General features: G+C 30.0%; 1 protein-coding gene across 1 annotated transcript; it reads right to left on the bottom strand.

The window, feature by feature from the left end:
- Positions 1–8643: 8643 nt before the first annotated feature.
- LOC114294845 (trans-cinnamate:CoA ligase, peroxisomal) lies at positions 8644–11225 on the bottom strand. Its single transcript, XM_028239008.2, has 2 exons — positions 10924–11225; positions 8644–10387 (listed from the first exon to the last, which is right to left on the bottom strand). Exons 1-2 carry the CDS (start codon positions 11119–11121, stop codon positions 8831–8833), a joined length of 1755 nt encoding a protein of 584 aa, XP_028094809.1. The 5' UTR covers positions 11122–11225; the 3' UTR covers positions 8644–8830.
- Positions 11226–16964: the final 5739 nt, after the last annotated feature.

Genomic DNA, 16964 nt, shown 5'->3' with positions numbered 1-16964 from the left:
TGGAAGAGAGTAAAGATGAAATAGCAATTAAAATTTTCCAAATGCAAATGAATCAAACAAAAGAATATAACATTCTGTTTAATTCTAATTTAACTTCTGTAAAATCACAATTATAGTAGTTAATATACACATTAGATGTCATAATTGTGATGTAGATTACCATGAATTGAGATCAAAAATGGAAATTAGTAATGTTACACCATTATTACCCGATCATGAAAAGATGTTAAAAATCAACTCCAAAAAAATAATCAGTTAAACTTAAAAATATGAATAAGTCTGAGAATACAAATGTTTGTGCCGAAACCGTCCAAATTAAAAAATTATGAACAACATGATGCAGATGAAAAAATAAAATTTATGTTATTTTTAAGAAGAAATTGAAAGAGTAGGATTTCGATGAATGAAATCAACATTATGGGAAGTAAAATTTTGCTTAAATAAAAAGGATTAACTATATAATTTATTTATTTATTTATTTATTTATATTTGTCAATCCAAGATCCAACTAGGATTCCAAGATTAGATTAGTAACAACTTTTTTCCAACTTTGGAATAGGACAAGACCTATGAAAGATGGATAGTGGTATTGCCCAGGATGCACCTGTTGAAATTGGGGCCCTTTGATTTTTGTTTTCCCATTCTGCAATCAATTTTCCTTTAGAAAATTTAATATCTTTTCCCAATTGGCCCACAAATTCTGGTTCACAAAAATCCACCAATATGTTGCAAAGATTAGACCTCAAAAATAACACAAAAGAAATTAATCATTAAAATTTGTCAAGAATTTTATCTAATAATGTATGATTTACATTTAATTATTATATAGTAAGATTTATACTTAAAATAAATTTTAGCCACGCATTATTGTTTATAAACATTTTTTAATAAATCATTAAACATCAAGTCTTGTACTCACATATATAATAGTATAGATAAATAAATTTTCTGAATTTGTGGCATTATTACAAAAACAAAATGCTGTCTACTGTTTACTTTGATGAGAATCACTTGCCACCACAAAATCAACTAACATAAAGGTGGGATAGAGACATTGTGAAAATTCCATGTAGCATTCTATACAATTATCGAAGTTCCATTTTGTTTTTTTACTCCTCACGGGCTTGATTTTAGAGTAATTGTAGAGAGCAGTATTGTGTACCAGCAATTTCTTCTTACTATGATGCTCGTTACGAGATTCGAACCCATTATAACTTAGTTATGATACTATTGTCGGACCCAATTTCACCGTCTCTCCTAAAACTAACCGGTGTTAGAGAGGATTTTACTTATGTCTTTTACAATATTAGATATCATGTCTACAAACATGTTTTTAGAAACGTACAATAATTAACAAAAGTTATTTTTCTCTATTTTCTTTTTATGAATCTATACATTTCAATAATCGCCACTTTTACTTCTCTATAAGGGAGACATTTGTATCATTTTTATTGTTGAGAGAGATCAAAATGTACAAATTTATAGATGAAGGTGGATAAGGTAATATACATTAATTATTAAGGAAGTCTTGATATAATTAACTCATTTATTTATTTACTTGTCATGTTAAGCTACGTAAATAATGTCTCGTTCTTCTTTTATTTAAATAGATGGAGTTGGTTGTTTTAAACGAACCATCTCACATTTTAATCAATCGAAGAGGAGGATGTGGTTCATTCACATGTTTGATCAAAACAAAATTTCAATTATTTTTCAATAATTTGAATCATACTAATAAATAACATTTCTTTATGAAAAATGTGTACCTTGCATACAGTGAAAAGACTTCTTTGTAGTAAATTGTATACGTATACATTGTTATGAGGAACAATCTTTTCAATTTTAAATGAGGGGAATTACAAAGTGTAAGTTTTTAAAGTCTTTCATATATATTTTTTAATATAAATTTATAATTATTTTGTAAAAATATCACTGAATTATTATTATTATTATTATTATTATTATTATTATTTATTTATTTTTCCTATAGATTATGAAGTCATTGGGCTTGTTTGGTTTTCTCAGAAAAAAATTTCAGAAATTTTTTTGGAAAAAAATGAAAACTAATTTGATAAAAATAAATATCAAAAACAATTTTTTTTAAAAAAAAATTATTTCTGGCCTCCCAAAAAATAAAATTATATAAAAATGATATGTGTTATTTATTAATTTATTATTTTTTTTACCAAATTAATTTTTAATTTTTTTAAAAAAATTTCTGAAAATCAAACTAAACATTGATTTTATAAAAGCAATCTCACCTAATTTTTGCAATAGAGTGTTCTGTAAGACAAATAATTTCTACAGCACTATAATGACTATTTGAGATATTGGGGCATTTTATAATGGGGGTAAGCTCATGCTCATGCTCTGTTTTAAGGGGGGGGGGGGGGGGGGGGGTCTTATATATTTCATGAATTGAAGTGATAATTTATCTGGGCCAATATTATCATCATCAAGACTGGCCCTGAGTTAAGCAAGCTCTAACATGAAGTCCTTCATATGTTTATAAAAAATAATAATAATAATAAAGTTTGCTTCCATATGTAATTACCAATATTTATTTGCACAAGTAAGACTGTAACAATTAATACTGAATAAAAATTGAACAAATTTTAGCAAAGTATCACTTAAAACATTATTTTACTCACATTTTTAGTAGTAAAATTACTAATCAAACTTACATAATCTAAGATTGAACCCTTTTTTATTTGAGGCTTAATAGATAAACAAAATTTCATTTATTTATTTTTGAAGGGGCCTTATTTTTGGGGAAGACTTAAATTTTAGCTAAAACCTCCATGCTGAGGGCCACCCGATCATTGTCTTGGCTTGGAGTGAACTGACGAGATTAGCCAGTTGAGTAAGAGTCACTACATCTCACTGGCTGATCAGAAATTCGGCTATTCCCATCCACATAGAACCATTTTTAGGTTCGTTGTAGATTTGTTTTGTTTTATATAATTTTAAAGATATTTGTAATTTGTTTCATACAATATTACAACAATGGATGTTTGAAAAAATTGTCTGGTTGGGGGGTGAGTGGGCAATGAATGGTTCCCTCCACGTAACCCTCCCATAGTTTGGTCACAGTCTACATTCACTAAAATGGGTGTTTGAGAAGTTGGTCATATAAGCTGGTGTGAGATGTCTCTTTTAGCATCTGGGTTGGTCATATCCTCTTTTCATTTTATTTATTATTATTTTTTACTTTTGAATAGATAATTGGTGCATTCAGCTCTTTTCATGAACCACCTATACCTGTCACGTCTTGTTTTGTTTTTGTTTTTGTTTTTGTTTTAGGTTGGAAGATTTGAAAAACGAAAAGGAAAAGAAAAAGGCAGGTAAAATGTGAATAAAATATACTCATATTTTACTTAATTTTACACACTTTTTCCTCTTTTTTTTTTTTCCAAATCATTTTTCAAATCTCTCAAATAAACATAGGCTCAAAATGTATATAGATGATATTAAAAGGAACTCACACCCGAGCCCAGGTGTGAGTCTTTTTGATTCCTTTGCCGGATAGTGCGATACACATGTCGTGTTTCTGGTGATTTACGTAGTTATAAGTAATCATTCTTATAGAATGATAGACATAAAGCAGAGGCGGGAAAGTTGCTATAGGATTCAAATATTTTATTAAAACTTTTCACTTCTTTTATGACTTCTCATGTGACATGCTGGCTTTCATTATTTTTAAATATGATGAATTTCATTCGTTTGTTGTATGAATACATATGAGTTCAAAAGGTGGAGTATATATGTTGATAAATAACATTTAAAAAGAAAAAAACTACTTCTTCTTTCATTTAGTAAGATGGATGAGTTATGAGTTAGGTAACCAATTGCGTAAGCTCAGTTGGTCACCATCGTATACTTCTATGTAGCAGATCAAAATACATAGCTCAAATCTTTTAGTCTCATAGAACATGCAGAAGCTAAGCTGATGACCACTTGGTATTTATCTATTGGATAACTTATAAATGGAAACGAGATATTTAAGGAAAGTACATTATAGGGCGGACCATTTGTTATTTTCTCAAAATCCTAAACTTTCATTGTCTTCTCTACCTCAAGTTTTTTCTGACTTAAATAGAGAGGCCTTGTAAGAAAGGCCGCTTAGTGTTTTCAAAGAATTTTTTGCAGGAGATGACGAGGAAGAAGGTCCAAGCCACCTTCATATAGCCTAGCCCTTATCATCGAGTTTAGACTATAAGTCACATCTATTTATTGATATAATCAACAATCAGTACTCAATTTAAATAAAATTTTTTTATTTATTTATTTATAAATTTTATTGAATTCAGCTAGCCAAGCCTAACTCAACTTTTTTGAGATAAACTTTGAGCTTGGAGTTAAACAAACCAATTCAGCCGAGAGGTCCAACTTGAACAAATTCTTGCTAAATTTAAACAGATCCCTAACCTAATTGGATGCGCTTGAATTGAAACCCTAAATGCAACCTGAGAGCATCTGCGATTGATTGGCTGTTTGATGTTTTTAGCCCCAGTTTGATAAATATTTTGGGCTAAATAATCACATATGAACAAAAAAAAATCAAAAAAGTTAAAAAGCCAACAAAAAAGTTTGTCTTTCCAAAGCCAAAAAGTTAAAAAAGCCAAATAAGAAAATCAAGCAAACAAAAAAATCTCGGACTAAAAAAGTTTAAAAGTCAAAGTCATGCCAAATGAACCCAGTTAAATTGACTTGACTATTTTGTAAAACTCTACTTAAAGAGTTTCATTAGAGATTACTTCTGAAAAAAATGATGAAAAAGAGCTAGTTAAAAATTTTGTGTCAAGTTTAGCTTGAAGTTTAACAAAATCATTTTTTCCACATTAATAAATCAAATCATGATCCCAAAACACTTCAAAGTCATTAAGGTGTAGCTCAATAGTCTTGTAGCCATACCTTAAGGTGTGGTGAGTGAGAGGTCAGGATTCGAACTAATGGAGTATCGACGAACTCTTCAGTTATAATTTTAATTATACTAATATATCAACGCTATATTTGACCCAAAAAGACAAAAAGATCCCAAAATACTTCTTGTGAATAGATTCAATAGCCAAAAATTGATATGAAAATTGATGGTGTCACAGCGAGGGTTTGGCTTCTTTCAAGTTGGCTATCTCAACTTAAGAGAGCCTTTAAGCTTGGTAGTCTCATTTTGGGACAATTTCGGTGATTCAAACCGTTCATTTTTTAGGACTTGTTAAGTAGAATATTCATGTAAAAAATCAGGAAGATCGGATATCGATAGCTATATGCTTTAATCAAATTTGTATTACAAAAAATGGATGGCTATTCTTGAAGTTATATTTGTTGTCTGTTATTTTAAAATAAATATGATTCACACGTATAACTACCAATGTCTAATCATTTTGATTTTTTGCATGAATATTCTATTTAACCAATTTTAAAATGTGAACAGTTCAAATCACTGAAATCAATCTACAAATAGACCTACTAAATTCAAACGCTCTCTCAAATTAAAACGCTTTTAATGTTTGGTTGCCACGTTTCAAATTATGTGCTAGTGGTGGCGGTGATACTAGGGTGTCATCGATAAGATTTCAATCTAAAACTTCTATCCAAAAATAGTTTTCACAATGCAAAAGGGAAAATTGTTTTTGCCTAAATAAACTTAATATTTTCATTAATCACAATTTTTTTTTTTTTTGTATTGACGTTTTATTTTTTTAGTATACCAAGTTCTAAAAATTATTCGTCCTCCAGACAAACTGACCATTACCAATCTTTAACAGTTGATATGCGTTGCTGTCTTTGAACAGAAATAGCCTCACAGTTGAGATGCGTTGCTGTCTCTAGCCTAAGAAATAAAGTAAGGGAAATTTGTACATAAGTTTTAATTTATAAATTTATATTTCATTAAGTTTTAATTGAGATTTTTTAAATTTTCAAGTCCCATTAAATTTTTAATAGTTACTATTATCCTTTAAAAAATTATTGTTCATTATTTATGATTATCTATGATGAATATGATGATTTGACATTTATTTTGATTTTTAAAACTTTAAAATATCAACTTTCAAATTGAAAAAAACAAAAAAAAATTTATGAAAAAAAAAATTAATGTGTTTTTTTGAAAAAATTGAAAAAATTAAATTATTTTTTGTGCAAAACTGAAAATTGTGTCTATAAAGGAACATGATGTTGGAACATTAATGCGAAAAACTGGAAAAAAAAAAAAAGCTGTAAAAATGAAAAAACTGATAATATTCTCAATTTTAAAATTAGAAAAAATTGATAATCGATTTTATTGGATAGTTGAATCAAACCAATAAATAGGACAAAAACGTTTAATCTCATGCTATGTTTTTTTTCATCAGTTCGTAAAACAATTATATGAAATATTACTATGTAAAATTGATAATGTTCTTAGTTTTAAAAATTGAAAAAAATTGATAATATTCTCAATTTTACTAAATAGAACTTATTGATTCAAAAACTCTTAAATATGACCTGAACTACCATAATCTTTGTAAATATGATTTTTAAGTAATTAACTCTAAATTAAATAAACTATTAATAAATCCAAGCGATTTTTTCTTAAATTCGAGCAGTGTTTTTGTAGGCTTTTACTCCCATTTAATTGGAGAATCGAGTTGATTATAGAAACATGAGTTTAATTTGTTGATTATTAGTAAATATGGAAAAATATGTATTTAGAATTGACTTTTATAGTGTGGTTTTTGTTGATTTTTTTTTTTTGTTGTTTTTAATAAATTTTTAATTTTTTTATTTATAAATCTTATACTTTTTAGTTCTATTATATTCAATTAGATGGATCAGAAAGTAAGTAAAAAAAAAGGGGGTAAATTACATTGATATCTTCTAAGATTTGGTCTAATTATATTTCACCCGTTGACATTTTGAAAATTACATTCTCACTCTTGTGATTAATAGTCTCATTTTACAAACCTCCGCTTATATAAAAAGACAACAACTCTTAATAAAAAAATAGAAGAAATCACATTAAAAAAAAAAGTAACGCAAAGGAAAGGGAAAAAAAAAGAAACGAAAAAAAAAAAGAGGAAGTAAAACAAAGAAAGGAAAGAGAGAGTGTATGAGTTTAATATCTTCATTCCGTCTAAATAATTACAATGACAGGGGAGTTAGTGTAATATCTCAAACGTTAGAAGATGATATGTATTAAATCTAAACCTTAAAGAGTGTAAGTGTAATTTACAAAAAAAAAAAAAAAAAAAAAAAAGGAAGAAAAGTCCACTAAAATTTTTTAAGAAAATAAAAACTTTTTTGGATTTTTGTTTGTCTTTCGTGAACTTATTTAAATATTATTTAGTGTTTTTAAAAAAGACTTTTTAGATCCATCTACATTATATTATAAGGACCTAAAAAATAAAAATTCTAATTAAGTGATCACTATTTTATATCACATCTTATATGAATACTTATAATTGTTTCATTTATTTACAAATAATTATTACTCAGTTGATAACAATTAGTATTATGTGAGTTAAATTTTTGACCTTTTTACTTTTTGACTATTTAAATTTAGGATTAAAAAGTCTTGTTTTGGATGAATTTTTTGATTTTTTAACTTTTGTGAAAGAAAAAAATGAAATAATTATAATTTAGATGTGATATTTTATTTTATATATTTTTTGGTCTATCTTATCTTTTTGTAGCTATTTAGCCCAAACCCTTTATGCCAACAAAGCCTTATTCACATTTCTCTCGTTTCTTTTTCTATCAGCTTCTATATTTCTTTTTGTGTGTATCTTAATATAATTTTATTTCTATATTTTATGATAGCTTATGACTATTTTTTAAACCATGATGATCATCATACATAAAATTAAATTAATAACAATAAAGATAATAATTAATTAATTTGAGCTTATATTTAAATATCTTATCATCAAATAAAAATTAAATTAAATTGAATTGTAATTTTTATTAATATTTCAATTCAATAATGACTCTTACGAGTCAAACTCTTGTAAATTACTGAACATTTTTCGATGAATTTAAAACTATGTTTTGTTTCGTATATTCTTTAATATAACAATATTTAACTTTTATAGTACCTATTTTCGGCATCGAAATGTGGGATATAAGCTAGGGGTACAACTCGAGTGGGTTCGGTCAGGTTGGGAGGTTGTTCAAGCTCAGCCCAAGTTGTGCTGAGGCTTACACAGGCCCGAATTGTAACCCGAGGTTGCCTATCCAAGTCCGACACCGAGTTAAACCCAAATTGCCTGAATTGTAAATGAATTTTAGTTTTTTTTTTTTTCAACTACATTATTAAATTATTAAAATTTGACTCTATTTATATTTTTTTTATATAGAAAATTATTAATACCACCAAAACAAATAATTTATATAATGTAAGAGAGATGCTGCTACAGTAATCCTTACAATTTGTGAGTGAAAATAATAAAAAAAAAAAATAAGATTTTATGTTATTCGTATATATATATGTATATATGTATTTTATTATTCGTAAGAGAGATTTTATCTTATTCTTTTTTTATTATTCTAATTTTTTTGCGTTGTGTTGTGTTTGCTTGAAAAATAATTTTTTTGCGATGTGTTATTATTCTAATTTTTCAAGCAAACACAACGCAAAAAAACCATACCTGTAAACCACAGAGGAAAGCAAAAGTGCTTGAATTAATGTTATTGATTATAATCGTTCTCTTCTTGACAACCCAAAAAAACAAATAGAAAGGATTGATAATCCTTCACTTAACACATATATAATAAGTTATGTACATAATAACTTATTATAAAGATCATCATATCCTCAATATTACAATAATTAATAATAAGTATATAAACTTCAAAGCCGAGACATAGCCAGAATTTGTTCATGAGGTTGATCTCTGTACGGGCCACCCGGTTGTTCTCTCTTAACATGGCCCGATTTCTTGGTGGGTTGATCTGTTACGACAAATGACTTTGCCAATTCCCTCAATTCGAATTTTTGAATTTTTCCAGTCCCAGTCTTGGGTAGCTGATTCATGATCATGACTTTCTTGGGCATCATGAATCCGGCGAGGTTTTTCCGGCAATGCGCCAAGACATCGGCCTCGGTGGAGGAGGAGTCCTTTTGAAGGGTGACAAAGGCGCAGGGGCTCTCCCCCCACTTGGGATGCGGCATTGCCACCACTGCAGCCTCGAGCACGCAGGGATGGCGGTAAAGCACGGATTCCAATTCTACGCTGCTGATGTTTTCGCCTCCTGAGATGATGACGTCCTTGGAACGGTCCTTGATTTCGAGGTAGCCGTCCGGGTGGATAACCCCGACGTCGCCGGTGACGAACCATCCCTTGTGGAAGGCCTTGGAGGTTGCGATTTGGTCCTTGAAGTAGCCTTTCATGATTCCACTCCCCCGGAGGACGATTTCGCCCATGGTTTTGCCGTCGCGTGGCATGCTCTGCATCGTCTTCAGGTCTTTGACGTCCACATCTTCAAGAGTCAGGACGCTAACCCCCTGTCGCGCTTTCAGTTTTGACTGAGCCTGCCGCGGCAGGCTATTCCACTTGGCCTGCCACTCGCACACCAGGGCAGGCCCTGTGGCCTCTGTCAGACCATACGCATGGACAACGTGGAACCCCAGGGCCTCCATTTTCTCCAGTAGTGCAGCCGGCGGCGGTGCCCCTCCCGTCAGGATCTGGACTGGGGTGCTGATTTTGCGGCGCTCCTGTGGCTTGGCCTCCAGGAGGATGTTGAACACTATTGGCGCGCAACACATGTGGGTCACGTTGTGGACTGCTATGTTGTTATACATCTCGTGGGCCGTCGTGTTGCGTATGCACACGTTGGTCCCACCTCTTGCGGCTACTCCCCACGTGAACGTCCAACCGTTGCAGTGGAACATGGGGAGCGACCATAGATAAACGGGCTCACTCCCCATTTCCCATCCCAGAATCAGGCTAAGAGTGCTTAGGTAAGCACCTCTGTGGCTGTAAACAACTCCCTTGGGGGCCGAGGTTGTCCCGGACGTGTAGTTCAGGGCTATCGGGTCCCATTCATCCTCGATCTCGTCTGGAACGAACCTCGGATTCCCGTTCTGGACTAGCTGTTCATATTCAAGCTCACCTAGACGGACACCGGTGGGTGAGTCAACGTCGTCGATGACAATGACCAGTGGCATGGATAATTCGGCTGCAACCGCACAAGTCTGCAAGTCGGCCATCAGTAGCCGGAGGGCGTCACGGGCCAAGGGGACATACTCGTAGTCCACGAAGAAGACCTTGGCTTCGGAGTGCTTGAGAATGGTGGCTATGTTTTTAGCATCTAGCCTGGTGTTGATGGTGTTGAGCACTGCACCAGCCATGGGCACTGCAAAATGCATCTCATACATTGCTGGAGTGTTTGGAGCCAGCACTGACACCTGTATGGTACAAACCAACCATATCACTAACTTGCCCACTAGAGAGGAAGGATCCTCTACAATTTTTTTTTTTTTAAATTTTCTAGAGTGGTGCATTGTGTGGTTGAGATTTAATGACAAATCACATCAATTTTTTAACATTAAATCTCAACCACATAATACATCACTTTAGAAAATTTTAGGAAAAAAACACTCTAGAGGATCCTCATAGCCCACTAGAACCCCCCAAAAAAAAAACAAAAAAACAAAACGTGATTTACCAACAAAAGGGGTATTTTTAAAATTATGTGGTACAATAATATAATATTTTGATTTGAAATAAAAACAGGGTACATCATCTCATATATATCACGATGAGTGTTTGAAAATGAGAAATGGTATAGCTTATCATTTTTTATTTCTTATTTTTATCATCATTATGTATCATAGATTACAAAAATCTTCGTCGTGAATTTTTTTTATTCGAAAATAATTGTTAAAAAAGAACAACAAATACAAATAATTTGAAGCAAACGGGATATGGAAATAAGACATACAACATTGTTCTTGAAAATGTTGAGGGAGCGGAGAGAGGAGGCAATGCGAAGGCAACGGTCATAGGTTTGGCGCCACGTGAACCGGGTTCCGGCGTATATTATGGAGGTCCGGTTGGCATAAACCGCCGAGGCTCTCCTCAAGAAAGTGAGAGGAGTGAGTGGCACATAATTTGCTTCACATTTTGGTAGTCTCTCCATTGTAGTTTGATCTTTTTTTTTGGCTGGGTTGCTCTAAGAGTTTGCTAATATTTGTTAGAGAGAGAGAGAGAGATGGGTGGAGGAGTGTATGATTGACGTGAAGGACATGGAGAGAGGAGATATATATAGAGAGAGAGGAAGCTTGGTGGTGCTTATAGCCCGTAGGGTGATGGCCATGGGAATGGGGCCAATGCCACGTTATATTTAAATATATTTTAAACTATAAAAATTACACCAAGGATCTTCTAGAGTGTTTTTTTTCTAAAGTTTCCTAAAGTGATGTATTGTGTGGTTGAGATTGAGCAAGGATCCTCTAGAGTGATTTTTTCCTAAAGTTTCCTAGAGTGTTACATTGTGTGGTTGAGATTTACTGACAAGTCACATCAATTTTTCTGATGTGACTTGTCAGTAAATCTCAACCACACAATGTAGTACTCTAGGAAACTTTAGGAAAATTTCACTCTAGAGGATCCTTGGTGGTTGAGATTTAATGCTGAAAAATTGATGTGACTTGTCATTAAATCTCAACCACACAATGCACCACTCTAGGAAACTTTAGGGAAAAAAAACTCTAATCATATGTATAAATATATAATTTTTTTAAGAAAAATAATATATAAGTTTATTTTTTTAAATTCAGTAATATGTTAAAAAAATAATTGGTTAATAATTAAAAATATTTAATTATCAACCAATCATGTTCTTAACATATCATTTTAATTATCAACCAATTATTTTTTTAACATATCATTAAATTTAGAAAGTAAGTCTAAGGGTTCGTTTGGAAATTATGTTGACTTTTTAGCTTTTTTAGCTATTTTAACCTAGAGTTAAAAAGTCTCGTTTGTGAAGGACTTTTGAATTTTTTATAAGAGAAAAAATGTAATGATTATGGGTTAGATGTGATATTTTGTCTTAATAAGCAAAAATCTATTTTATTTTTTGTGACTAAAATAACTAAAAAAAACCCTAAATTTGACTTCTCAAACGAAACTTAATTTTTGAATCTAAATAGCAATTCCCTTTTCTTAAAGAGTAATAATATATAGATAGAAAATGTATATAAAATGTGGTGTTTATTAACAAAAGACCATTGTTATATCATTATTGTAGATAATGTCAGTGCAAAAATTATCAAAAAATAGCATTTTGTATTTCAAAGCCAGATCCTATCAACAGTTTTTCTTTTTCTTTTTTCAAAACCTTATATATTTATATATATTATGTATTTTATTTTATATTTAATTTTTGTGTCCATAATCCAACTGCATTATTTTAGTGGGAAGGAGAGGAAAAGTTGGGTGGAAGTTAGTAGGGAAGTTGCATTGATATTTACACACCTATGGCTTTAATTTTGGAGTTTGAATAAGGCTTTTTGACTGGAAAATTAAAGTCCGAAACAAGTGTGTGGGTTTTCACACTATGGGCTGCTTTGACTTCACCCACTAACATTTTATAATCTCCACCTCTACTTTTGTTTTTGTGAAACCATTGCAAAACAAAATTTGGGTAGTTATACTAATATTCAGAGTATCTCCGCCTATTCTTTTTTGAATTTATTTCGAACAAACATTGGGTGGTTATATGCGTATGCATTAAGGTCATCTTTGATTAGGTAAATTAGAGTATGAGATTGAGATTATTAATTCGTGAGTTCAATTATCTTATATTTGTTTTAACATTTTGGTTTAGGATTATTAATCTAATGGATAATTAATCCAACAAATTTGTAGGATTATTAGTAATGGGGTAAGGGTGAGATTATTAATCTAATGAATAATTTATCCTATTAATCCAATTGGATAGTGAATACTACACTAATTTGATAGAATTATTAATACCTCACTATTAGTGTTGTGAATCAAACATGACCTAAGAGTGTATTTGTTTTGAAAAATTATTCTATAAGATTGGACTATTAGTTCATCTAGATTAATAGTTTATTGTTTGGTTCAATTTTTTAGCTTCGGATTAACAGTCCCTTCGGACTATTAGTCCCTCATAAGAGGGGATTATTATATTCTAGGGAGAGGGGTGTGATTATTTCTATGGAATTGGTATCCCATGAGACTAATGTGTGAAACGTCTATTTTACCATCATGCTATTACTTAATAAACAATTAGAAAATGGTAAAATAGTCTTTTGAACATTTATAAATTATTTTTTTAGTGTTGTTAATTTAAAATTATATATTAAATTAAAAAATATAAATAATAAATTTAATTTAATTAAAAATAATAAATTAAAAATTATGGCTTTATAATTTTTTTAGTGTTGTTAAAAAATTAAATTTATATATTAAATATAATTATTTTTTTAGTGTTGTTAATTTAAAATTATGTATTAAATAAAAATAAAAATTATAAATTTAATTAAATTAAAAATAATAAATTAAAAATTATGGCCTTATAAATTAATTTTTTTTAGTGTTGTTAAAAATTTAAATTTATATATTAAATGAAATTATTTTTTAAGTGTTGTTAATTTAAAATTATATATTAAATAAAAAATTTTAATTATAAATTTAATTTAATTGAAAATAATAAATTAAAAATTATGGCCTTATAAATTACTAAAATTTTTTAGTGATGTTAAATTATAAATTGTAAATTATAGATTACAAATTTAAAATTATATATTACAAGGGTAAAATAGTCGTTCGAATATTTATCATTATTCAGTCCATCCAACCAAACATTAGATTCATTAAAAATAGTCCAATCCAACATAGGACACAAATCTAGTCCAACTAAATAGATTGGAGACAATGTATCTCAGAACTAATAGTCCAATAGATTACAATTCTCTCTCATCCAATCCATCCAAACAAGCACTCTCTGACTATTCTATAACCTTTCATTCAAAACGAATCAAAAACTAACCAGGCAAGCTTGCCCTTGGTTTTGAAATATTCATGAAAATATTTTTTGAGAAAAAAAAATAGAAATAACTTCTTTTTTTTTTTTTTTGATTAATTGTTCAATTTATAAGAAAATTTACGTACAAAAATTATTTAAATCTTCCCTGTATTACTAGTACATTTCACGGAAAGGATTCAAGAAAAGTTTCTTTAAAAGAAATTGTTATAATAAAAGACCCACATTTTTTTGGGGGAGGCAAAGAAAAACAATTTGAATTTTCTTTTCCTTTCCCTTTCCCATGAATTTAACCCAACTTATTTGTCCCGGATAAAATACAAACTTACATATAGACAGCTTTTGAAGTCTAACATTGTATTATGATACAAGGTTTTTTTTTTTTTTTTTTCCCAATACCAGTCTCACAATTATGATGTTTCAAACTTTTCACCACATTATACAACAATAGGGATGACAAAAAATCTGATTGCATTTGTTTCAAACTGATTTTAATATAAATAGTTTAAGAGAGCATTAATTAAGTAGGGTAAAGTATAGTGGTAGATATGTCAAAACTATTAAATTTATAGTAAAACCTGAAATTGCGTCACTAAAATAATAATGAAGTTTAAACGGAAGAATTCGGTCATGAAATCCGAAAAATCCAATCCATTTTCAAGTACATTAGAGATAGGATGACAGAGATTTTAAAACATAGAATTCCTAACCATGCACAAGATCCACAATTCTTAAAATTTTTGTCTTGATGTCCCAATACATTCCCAAATTCTTATATTTTAAAATTCTCATCACAGCATGTAACTAGAGTACATTAGAGATAGGAAAATAAGATTTTTGGGACGAGTTTAAAAGTAATTTTTTGGCTTTTAATTTTTTTTAAGTCACATCATCTTTCTATTTTTTTTACATATTTTTTCAAAAAAATAAAAAACGCTAAAAATTAACTTTTAATCTACTTCCTAAAACAACCCAACTTCAAACCCACCACAAAAAAGAACAAGAAAACAGAAAATGCACTGTAATTATATTATCTAACTTTTCCATTTTAAAAGCTAACTTTTCCATTCTAAAAGATACCGCCTTTTTTTTTGGTTTGCTATTATTACGTTTCTTTTGGGGGCAAATTAGAAGTGATGTAATCTGGCTATAGTCTGGCTGATATGAGCAAAGGTCTGATCCTAGCTCATCTGTCGGCTTGACTACACATTCATTTGATTGTGCCTTTGTTGGACTATGCCCAATTCACCCACTACAGTTTTTTTTTTTTTTTAAATAAAATAAAATAATTATCAGAGTGTTTTGGTCAAGAAAAAATGGAATAACAAGGTGAGTCTGAGAATGATATCTTTTCCAAGACATTGCCAATAGTTCAACAGTTTCATTGAAATGCATATAACAAGTAACAAGTAAAAGTCTTGTGGAATGGTTGAGGAAATTGAGCAGACCTATTGGGTGTAATTTCCTAGCACTTTGCCAGAAGGCCACACCTTCATTTTTCTTTTCTAGTAAGTTTGCTTCTTGAACAATTTAAGAATAATCAAAGTCTCTTTGTACTATTTTTCTCTTCTACAATGAATAAATGAGACATAAAAAGACAAATGATTTATAGATGGAAATTTCATGTAAATTTTTTAATTATAATTGATGGTGTATATAGAAAGTTAAAGAATAAAAATAAAAATATGAGAAATGTTAAAGAATAACCAAGTCTATCTCACCTATTATGTTTCTTTTCGGTGTTTTTGCAAGGAAAAAATGAGACCTCTGTTTGGCAAGTTGGTTCTTGGGCTTTTTTGGCTATTTTAGCCACAAAAGACAAAATAGGCTATTTTAGCCATAACAAACAAAACATCACATCCAATCCATAATCATTACATTCTTCTCTTACAAAAAAACTCAAAAAAGCTAAAAAGCCAAAAAGCCCTTCCCAAACCAAGCTTTTAAGCCCAAGCTAAAATAGCCAAAAAAGCCAAAAAGCCAAAAAGCCAACCCACTTCCCAAACGGAGGCTAAAGAAATGGAAATGATTTACGAATAGAAATTTGATGAAGGAAATTCTATTATATTTGATGGTGTCTTGGAACTTATCTAGGTTGTTCAAGTCTTATCACCGGTGTGGTGGAGGCCTCTTTGACAAAGAAGTAAACTTGGAAAAAAGGTTAAAAAATTATGGAAAAAATGAGAAATGAGAAAACAAATTAGAAGAACGACCACGTACTACTTTTCTTTTCCATTTTTCTACAAAGGAAAAGAAACGGGATATTAAAAAAAGAAAGGATTTATGAATAGAAATTTTATGTAAGAAGTTTTATTATATTTGATGGTGTCTTGGAACCAAAGTTTTAAAAAGCGGCCGCAATCATTAGGTAATATCGTTACGTAATAATTGTGGTGGTTACCGCTATCTGTTACGGCTGCTATAGGGTATAACGGAAATTCACATGTGTAACAGTCGTTTCGGTGTTACGTAACGGCCGCAGCGGTACCGTAATGGCCGTAACGGTCTGTTAGACACCGTTACACCCTTTTACAATATTCTGAATAGCTTCTTTTTCTCAAAAAAAAAAAAACCTTACAAAAAAAGAACAAATACTCAAGTGATCCAAGCCCAAAGAAAAAATCTTATATGATTTTTTTTCTTTATAATTTTTTTAATTTATGGCACAATTTTTATTTTATAATTCTTTAATAATTGTAAATATTTTTTATTCAGTTAGTTCAAGTATTGGTAAAAAATAATTTGTAGACATTTAAAATCAATTATTCTTAAAATCATTGACTATTGAAATAAAATGTAAAAAACTTCTTTTATAGTGATTTGAAAATATAAAATATATTGGAACATATTTTAAAATTAACAAAAATTGATTAAAATTTATTTTAAACTCCAATAAATGTGATTTTGAAATATATATATATATATATATATGTGTGTGTGCGTGCGTGTATCGGTAAATTTTCTTC

Source organism: Camellia sinensis, chromosome 1 (genome assembly GCF_055761805.1).
Source record: "Camellia sinensis isolate YWXY chromosome 1, ASM5576180v1, whole genome shotgun sequence".
Classification (NCBI taxonomy): domain Eukaryota; kingdom Viridiplantae; phylum Streptophyta; class Magnoliopsida; order Ericales; family Theaceae; genus Camellia; species Camellia sinensis.
Note: the sequence above shows the minus strand (reverse complement) of the source record. Positions and strands in the feature narration are given on the sequence as shown.